This window comes from Bufo bufo, chromosome 5 (genome assembly GCF_905171765.1).
Source record: "Bufo bufo chromosome 5, aBufBuf1.1, whole genome shotgun sequence".
Classification (NCBI taxonomy): Eukaryota; Metazoa; Chordata; class Amphibia; order Anura; family Bufonidae; genus Bufo; species Bufo bufo.
The window spans coordinates 497,952,290-497,962,027 of NC_053393.1; the positions used below are offsets into that span (position 1 = coordinate 497,952,290).

Genomic DNA, 9,738 nt, shown 5'->3' on the forward strand with positions numbered 1-9,738 from the left:
TACATACACATATACTTATAGTAAAAAACCTTTCTTTAGGTAGTTGATGTCATATGATTGAGCACGGTTGATATGTGCAGGGATCTTGGGATCTTAGAAGTTAAACCCTCTTATTGAGCAGTGAAGGATTCAGCCACCACTGATGACGGATGTCATTAGTAAGCTAGCTGCCATGTCTGATCCTGAATGACAGGCTAATAAGGGTCCCCAGGGCATATATGCACTCAAACACATATCCTCCTATCCATTATTCTTAAACTGTGGCCAAACCACGAAGGAATAAGTGTAAGCAACTGAACAAACTACATATAGAGGGAGCTCAGGACTGTCCCCCAGGTCCCATCAATTTATTTAAGTCCCAGGCCCCAGCAGAAGAGTATCTGAAGAAGCCCTGCTCCACAATGGCCATGCAATTGGTTCAATTAAGGAAAAAAAGGGAGCAGAGAAGAGTTTTTTTTTGTAATGAAATTGTCTTGTAAAAGAAAACTCTGCAAATTGGAGGATTATGTGAACAGACCACCTGTAGGGCATTCTCATTCTCCACCTCATGCTTTGCTGCCTGCAGTTTGGCTAACAATGCAGGGAAGGCTAATGGAAAAAGGCAGCTTTCTCTCTCGCTCTCCCTTCCTCTGCACAAACTGTTACAACTCATACTAAAAAATAAAATGTGTAAAAAAATAAATAAAATGTCTTTAATTGAAGATCCTTTAAGGCCTTGTGGTGGTCAATTGGTGTTCAAAAAGATGGGGGGGGACGGGGGACAGGGAGCTGGGAAACAGGCTTGAAGACTATAGATCATGCATGGAGGACAGAAAAGATCAAAGCTTCTCAGGCTGAAAAGACCAAGTTCCTTCCAGATTAACCCCATTCATTTGGTCTCTCTTAAAAGGGGGGACCCATGTGCTGAGCCACTAGGCAGACAGGTAAAAAGTTCAATAATTTCCAAAGCATTTTTACAACTAATTCAGCCCCCCTTTTATTCAGTAAATGGACTTAGGCTTGACGGACGCACAATGAACTCTGTGCACACAATAGGGATCACGTTTAATATACACAAGTTAAGTATAAAAGGTTACCAAGACGTTAACCCCTTATATTATCCCAGCAAATTGACCAATTTGACGTTTTAAGACCTGGTACGAGATTATCGGCTGCATCAGATGGTTTTTGGACCTTGTCAAAAAGTTTTGAGAATATCATGGTTGCTCTCTTCAGCTTTAGTTATTCTCTAGAGGGGAAAAAGTTGCAGGTGATCTTGAGACTATGGCTAAAGTTTTTGCCTAAGAGGTTGGACAGCAGTCACAGGTTGCTGGGGAACATTGTCACCCTAGGGAGACTCACCATGAGGTCTGCAATTAACCATGAATTGTCTAGCTCAAGCAATTATCGCTTTTACTACATTTTTCTAAAATTTCTATGCATACAATTTATTTAACTCATGTATTTTTAAGATTTAAATCCAATTTCCTATCTAATTAGGCCACTGTAATCATTAACCACTTCACGTCATGACATGAACCCTGTGTTAACTGTATCTAGCCCCCCCCGAAAACCCACCACACCTAATTAAATTTGACATCAGAAAAGAAAAAGTGAAGGAAACTGTAAGTATAATTTATAAAAAAAAAATATTTTATTGACAAAATAGAATAATCAGTTCTTTTGTTTCTTAAGAAGAAGCCTCTAAACTTTATACACATATTTACAGTTACATTATAACTTTGTATTATATACATATCTTACAAATATTTCTATAAATACATCCTGTAATGGAAGAAAACCCGTATTTACTTGGGACTTAAGACGTGATTTAAGGCATTTACTTGGCTTAATTAACAGTTTCCATCCCCCATGGTTTTGTCGTGAGACTGGGGATTGCCACAAGGCATAGCGGATTGATAAGGATGTCCTAGGCAGTTGGGCACTGACAGGTTCACCACCTAGCAGTGCCAGGAAAAGAAATGTTTAAGGACACATTCAGCAAAGTTAAAAAAATATATATATGAAGGTTTCTCCACACATGCTTACAAGAAACAAATAAGTTATTGCCTCATTACTTAGAGCGCAGAGACAATCCCCTGCCCCTGGCCAGTTAAATTATGGTTTCAGCAATGCTCCTTGCATATAAATGGAGAGGAATCAGGGAGGCTTCAATTCCAGGTACATTGTTCTGACCAGTCATTCAAGTCCCTACTAATGGATACCATTAAGAGTTCATTATCATGCTAATAGCAAGAAACTAAAAAAAAAAAAAAAAAAAAAGAAGGGGGTGGGGGGCTTGGGTTAGGTTGGCAGATCTCAGACAGTCAAGTGTCTCTGGGTCCTACCCCCACCCCTTTTCCTGTTAGTCTTAGACCTGAGATAAGGGCATCTGTTTTGGGTAAGACACTGAGCTGGCAGTGCCAGACCTCCATGTCAACCCTGTGCTGACATCACTATACATGGACCCACCAGTTGCTTTGCTGCCCCAGCAGCAGCGAGTACAGAAAGCCCTCCAGGACTCCAGAGTCTTGCTAGACCAGATCCATACCCCAGATGTGATGCCAACCACCAGGCACATAAAGTACTTGAGCATGAAGACCGCATAGTCCGGCCGGCGTGGCTGTGCCAGTTCGGGTAGGCAGGAGTTGCAGTTGTGTGCTGCCTCCCAGCCTTGGCGGTTGTGTTGTTCGTAGAAGAAGCATGCCACCACAATGGTAGCTGGCACAGTGTACAGCACGCTAAATATCCCTATCCGGATCATAAGTTTCTCCAGCTTGTCCGTCTTGGTGCCCCCCTGTTTGATGACACTGCGGATCCTGAAAAGGGACACAAATCCAGCCAGCAGGAACATGCTGCCAATGAAGAGGTAGATGACTAAAGGTGCCAAAACAAAGCCCCTCAAATTGTCCAGGTTCTGGTTGCCTACATAACAGATGCCTGCCACTGGGTCACCATCTACTGAGCTGAGAGCTAGGACAGCTATGGACTTGATACTAGGTACCAACCAGGCCGCCAGGTGGAAGTATTGGGAGTATCCTGCTATGGCTTCATTGCCCCATTTCATGCCAGCTGCTAAGAACCAGGTGAGGGACAGGATGACCCACCAGATGGAGCTAGCCATGCCAAAGAAGTAGATGAGCAGGAACACCAGGGTACAGAGGGCAGGTCCTGTGGTCTCATAGTGGATGTGCTCCAGGTCGTGCTCCCTGCTGCATGCCACCTTCTCATGCCCAGCTATCAGCCTGACCAGATAGCCAGCAGATACCAGCAGGTAGCAGGCTGAGAGGAAGATGATGGGGCGTTCTGGATACTTGAAACGCTCCATGTCTATCAGGAAGGTGGAGACGGTGGCAAAGGTGGAGGCAAAACAAAGCACAGACCAAAGTCCAATCCAGAAGTTGGTGAAGGTCCTCTCCTCGGGGGTGAAGTAGGGGTTGTGGCAGGGCATGGCACAGTTAAGGATCTGCCCAGTCCTCACACGGTTGTACAGTGGGTGCCTTTCGTTGGAGACCAGCACCATGGGTGCTCTGCACTGGCACCCTGGCTCGCACCCAGCAGGGGGTCTCGGCTTAGTCCTGGGGGGCTCCACACGTGTCTTCCCCTTGTTGTGCCCATGTGTGGGCGCTTTTGGAGGGCGCTGGGGCTGCTCCGGGAGGCTGGGGGCCACGGTGGTCAGGTCGGTGCGGTTATAGTCCATGCACAGAGTGTCGGGGTTCCCCTGCTCAGGCAGCCTGTCGCACCGCATCCTGTCCGGCCAGGCGAAGCCGTATTGCCGCATGAGGGGCGCACAGCCGGCCCTCGCCCGCTCACACACGCTCCGGCAGGGGGGCAGCGGCTTCTTGTAGTCCTCCAGGCAGATGGGGGTGTACATGCTGCACAGGAAGAACTTGAGATCCGGGGAGCAGTGGATCTCCACCAGCGGCCAGAACTGGTGCACCTCCAGGCCAGCCTCGTCCTGCGTGTCGTGGTTGAACTGGTTGGGCATGTAGGTGAAGTTGTAGCCGATGCCCTTGCACAGGGGCACAGTGATCTCCTGGCAGGTCAGCTCCTTGGCCGCAGCACCCTGAGCACCGGGGAGCAGGAACACGGCGGCCAGCAGCAGGAGCAGCGAGGTCTTCTCCATCCCGTCCTAGTCTCTGCTCTGATCGTGCAAAATGTCACAGCCCGGGCTGAAAGGTCATCTCCTCCGCTCACCCCTGTGCCATCACCAGGGGCATGGGCTCTGCCAGCTTCAGTCAGTGCAAAGTTAAGAGAAAGAAGTTCCTCCAGTGTCTGCAGCTTGTACATCCAGTGACAGCTCCAGCTGGGAGGGAATGCTGCGCTCAGTTCTGCTCCACCTCACTGTGCAAGCTTTACTAGTGCTCAGGAACTCCTCTGCTGAATATTTATACCAGGAGCACCCCCCCCTCCCAGTCCCCCCTCACCCCCCCCCCCTCTCTTCCTCCAGAGGGAGGTGGGACTGCTGCCTGAAGCAATCAACCTTATTGTAAAGGTGGTCCCAGTGTGTGTATTAGCTGGGCATTGTCATGCATGTGCTGCTGTGATGTATTTTATTACACACTTCATTAACTTGATGTATTTACAGCAACTTAAAGCCATCACGAGGACTAACCGGCGGCACTTGAACAAATACACATTTATTTGCCCCATGAAGTTGCAGGAGGTTATGTTCAATCTAATGTGCATTTCTTCTTTTTTTTGTGTTATTTTGTCTTTTTTTATTTATTTATTTAAATCTAGAAAATCATATTTGGTGTATTTAGATATCCATATAAATCTGCAGAATTTCAGAATAATTAGTATTTTTTTAAATTAAAATAAATACATAAATAAAAAAATAAATAATAAAATAGTTATAAAAATATAATAATAATAAAGCATCACCAATGGATTCCACAGTGCTGTACACAGGAGGGAGCAGCCCCACTGCTGCTGTTTGTATGGTCTCTAAGGCTACGTCTACACGACGACATTTGTCGCGCGACATTTTGTCGCACTAATGTCGCGCGACAATGGTGTCGCACTGCAACATGCAACATGCTGCGACTGCGATGCAACAGTCGCAGAAAATCCATTTAAGATGGATTTTTCTGCGACTGTTGCGTCGCAGTCGCAGCATGTTGCGTGTTGCAGTGCGACACCATAGACTTCCATTATAAAAATTGTTGCGCGACATTGGTGCAACAGAATGTTGCGCTACAAATGTTGCAGTGTAGTTGTGCCCTAAAGTCGCGCGACAAATGTCTTTGTGTAGACGTAGCCTAAGGCTACGGCTGCATTTGTCACTTCTTGTCGCAGGAAAGTCGCGCAACATTTTTTGTAATGATAGTCAACGGTGTCGCAATGCAACGTGTGGCATGCTGTGACTGTTCAAATCCAAGTCAGATTTTTTGCGACTGTTGTGTAACAGTCGGGGCGCGTCGCATGTCTCATGGCGACACCATTGACTAGGGTTGAGTTTATTGGGTTCGGATTGCAGTATCCGAACCTGATTCTTTTAAAAAAAACTTCGTTAAGAATATAGGCTGCGTCCTACTGTAAAATGTATGGCCTCCACGGAGGTCTTTCCAAAGTTTCCGCAAATATCGTAAGACTTACTTCGTCTCGCCTCTATCACGCGTCAGTTCTTTTATTCGCATAAATTACTGTATCAAAATACTAAGCCGAACTCGGCTTTGTGCCTCATTAACGAAGCCGAGTTCAGCTTCGTATTTTGATAAATTTATGAGAATAAAGGAATTGTCACGTCTCGTGTTATTTGCTGAAACTTCGGAAAGACCTCCGCGGAGGCCATACATTTTACAGTAGGACAGAGCCCATATTCTTAACAAAGTTTTTGGATCCAGCAACCTGACCCCTGATTCGCTCAACTCTACCACTGACTATCATTACAAAAAAAGTCACATGAGATTTCTGCGTCAAAAAGTCTTGCGAGAAATGTTGCCGTGTAGCTGTACCCTTTTCGCACGACACGTCGCAGTGTAGCCACACCCTTAGGGTACGGCGATGTGGTCCGGTTTCCCGATGCAGTCTTGGAAGCCAAAATCAGGAGTGGATCATAAAAGAAGAGAAAGTATAAAGGACGGATACAACTTCTGGTTTTTGAATTCCCTCCTGGTTTTGGCTTCCGTGTGACCAAACCCTTAGACTTCTTTCACATTTGCGGTACCGATCTCGGAGCTCTCTGGGTTTGGCAAGGATGGATGTTACTGCAATGCCCGCCGGCCCAATTGACTATAATGGGGTCAGGCAGAGATCTGGCCGCTACCTGGCAAATATGCTGGGGTTCCTCCAGACAAAATAAGTTGTGTACGGAAATCCCTCCGCCGTATGGGGATGAAGGATCGCTAGAGTGATCTTTGTTCCCGATTAGTGTTGAGCAAATCGAAGTCCACAAAGATTTTTCAGGAAAGGTTAGATTCTCCGAATTTCCTTGTGCTTCGTGGTAACGAATAGCTTTTCCCAGAATGTTGACAAAAAAAAAAAAAAAAATCATACTTACCTCATCCGTTTGAGCGCGAAGAGCCGGCCGCCGCTATCTTGATTGAAGATCTCACACGAAATCCTGTGAGCGGTGACGTATGACATCACCACGCCGGCTGACGCGATGACGTCGTCATGGGCCCCGTGTGAGATTTTGCACTAGATCTTCAATCTTTGATCAAATAGATGAGGTAAGTATGATTTTTAATTATTATTTATTTTTTTGCCACTGTAATATTAACGTCAGATGCCACGATCAGCTATGAACGCGGCACATGAGGGGTACAATGAAGGGGAGCGGCGCAATCGACATTCCCTGTTATTGCACCCACTACTTCATGATGAAGTAATTTGTCACAAAGCCAATTTTTTTTCATAAAATCTCTCTAGTCCTCATACACATTCATTATTTCTTTAGACCAGATGATCTGCTATCCAGAAAAGATGATTTCAGTGACCGCTCCAGTGACGCCTTCACCCGCTGAAGGAACGTTTCCTTGCTGATAAGCGACCCCTTTACACAGAAGGAGAAGGTGTGTTCCTTGTAAACCAGCAAGATGTTACATATGAACCCTGTCCTATCAGAATCTTCTTGCAATGTGAGATAATACAGGGGTAACATGGACAGTAAGAATATTGCCCTGGTTGGATCCAGCTCCGTGGTCCTAGTGTCACAAGGCTTCTGAAGCGGATACCCATATTCCCCCGTATAATGACGTTTTCATCTAACTGGCCGTACCAGATGGTCCTGACATTTTCGGAAGTGTTCTGCATCTTCTCCCCTGAAATCTGTATAGCTGGATGCGTGTTTATTTATGACCATTGAGATTTGGTGACTGCAGACAGATAGTCTAGGAGTCCAGGAAATTGATACTCCGAGTGGTATGTTAAGAAGTTGCAGAACATAGCAGTGGGAGAAGCGCAGAAGGCTACGACAAAACCAGGAGGCAACGACAATTATCACAACGTTTCAGCCTCATAAATTGTGAGTTTGTAAGTTTAGGGAAGGCGAGGTCTTTCTAGAAAGGAAAACCGGCGGCTGTCTTGGTGACACGATGACTGTATCGTTAAGATGATCTCTAGCTTGGAAATGCATTAAAGGGGAACTCCTGGTCAATATAATATAATGCAACTTTTTCTTTGCCCTGATGCTAGAGGGTCCTAGACCCTACAACCCTTTAAGCACTTGACCTGCACATATGGGTAGGAATTTATGAGCAGGTTTACCAACTACTATGGTTCTCTGAAAGGGATAATAATATTACTATTATTACTATACTATTACTATAATATTGTTATTATTGAGAAGAACTGCATTTTTCTTTTGAAAATTAAAATATATTAACTGGACATTTATTGCATAATGATTGGATATGTCATAAATGTCTGATAGGTGCATGCCCCATCTTTGGGACCCACTCCTCAAGATCGGGGGGCCATGCCGTGAAAAGTAGAGCCCAACCACGCATGGGTGACATCCTCTCCACTCACTTCAATGGGACTTCCGAAAATAGCAGAGTGACCGCACTTGGATATTTTCAGAAGGTCCATGGCGGTGAAGGGAGGGGAGGCTGCACATGCGTGGCTTGCTCTCCATTCACTTTTGAGATATTTGCCCTTACAACTAATGTTTTTTAGGGGAAAATGCCCCCATTATATGCCATCTGGTAGCAGAAGACATCCATATGCCGTTACATACAAAGGTAGGGTGCATTCACACGACCATATCAGTTTTGCGCATCCACAAAATATGGATGCGGCCTCTGTGGATCCTGTACTTTTCGCGGGCCCCATTGAAAAAATGCCTATTTTAGTCTGCAAAATGGTGAAGAACAGGGCATGTTCTATAATTTGTGGCTCACCCGCATGGATGCGTGGGCTGTCCAAATTTTATTTTGGCCCCATAGAAATGAATGTAAAAAAAAGGGCATGAGACCCAGACCGAAAATACGGTCATGTGAATGCTCATGAGTTCTGTATTACATCAGTACAATTTGGTGGTACACAGAGCCAGTATGGTTATGTTCTCGTGCCCACGACCGTATGTATTTTGAGGTCCGCACAACATGGATCCGCAAAAAAACGGATGACATCTGTGTGACGTCCATGTTGCATCCGTTTTTTTGCAGATCCTTTGTAACAATGCCTGTCCTTGTCCATGAAACGGACAAGAATAGGACATGTTCTATTTTTTTGCAGAATAGACTCGCGGACATACGGATACGGAGTGATTTCAGTTTTTTTTTGTGGGTCATTGAAATGAATGGTTCCACATATAGGCCACAAAAAAGAGCCCTTAGGCCTCATGCCTCATGCACACGGCCGTTGTTTTGGTCCGTATCCGAGCCGCAGTTTTGGCAACTCGGATGCGGACCCATTCACTTCAATGGGGTTGCAAAAGATGCGGACAAGAATAGGCAGTTATATTAAAGGCTGTCCATGCCGTTCCGCAAATTGCAGAAACGCACACGGACCGCAAAACACACAACGGTCGTGTGCATGAGGCACTTAGTGTAATACTGGAAAATAACCTGACACATTCAATAGCTGTCAGTCGGACTATCGTTCAGCAGACAGCTATCTCTTCTGACTACCCCATACACATACACTTCAGCTTGGTCTAACGTGTACAGTATGTGTTGTCAATGGGGACCGAGGAGAACAAAAGGATCGGGCGAAAAAATTCTGTGCCTTCTCTTCCCCGACATCTTTAGACTGGTGTTTCCTATAATACGCTAGTGTGTATGGGGGTCTTTAGACTGATGATGGATGAACGCTGGAGCTTCTCTTCAAAATGTTTGCCCATAATTGTATTGAGAGCATTTTGTTTGTCTGTTTGACTTTGACATTTAGGCATTTATTTACTCGGTGTGAAGCTTTTATAATTATGTGCAAACGGTAACCTGTCCAGGAGATTGTATTTCAGTTAATCATACCGTGTCTCCAGATGAGTTGTCACACCACTGATGAAGTCATTAAGAAAGGTGATCTAATCACATGCAAATGAGGTGCAAACAAGGGGCTCTGTGCGGAGGGCATTGTCCCTCGTTATTGGTACGTGGACTATATGGCTTCCAATATACTAGATGCTAATTGCTGAGGAGTCCTCCGTGCCACATGTACAGAGCGTTGTATAATGAGGCTACAGACATAGAGATGTCTAGAATTAGAGCGTTGGCTTCTGGGAAAGATATTTTTTGGATCTTTGGGATTTTTTTTGTTGTAGCTGTGAGGAGCGGATAGAGAGGAGAATTATGTGGTCACAGAAAACAG

The 9,738-nt window shown here is 45.4% G+C and overlaps 1 protein-coding gene across 1 annotated transcript; it reads right to left on the reverse strand.

Moving 5' to 3' along the window:
- Positions 1–1,643: 1,643 nt before the first annotated feature.
- FZD8 (frizzled class receptor 8) lies at positions 1,644–4,350 on the reverse strand. Its single transcript, XM_040434298.1, has one exon. The coding sequence runs from the start codon at positions 4,103–4,105 to the stop codon at positions 2,351–2,353; it is 1,755 nt and encodes a 584-aa protein (XP_040290232.1). The 5' UTR covers positions 4,106–4,350; the 3' UTR covers positions 1,644–2,350.
- Positions 4,351–9,738: the final 5,388 nt, after the last annotated feature.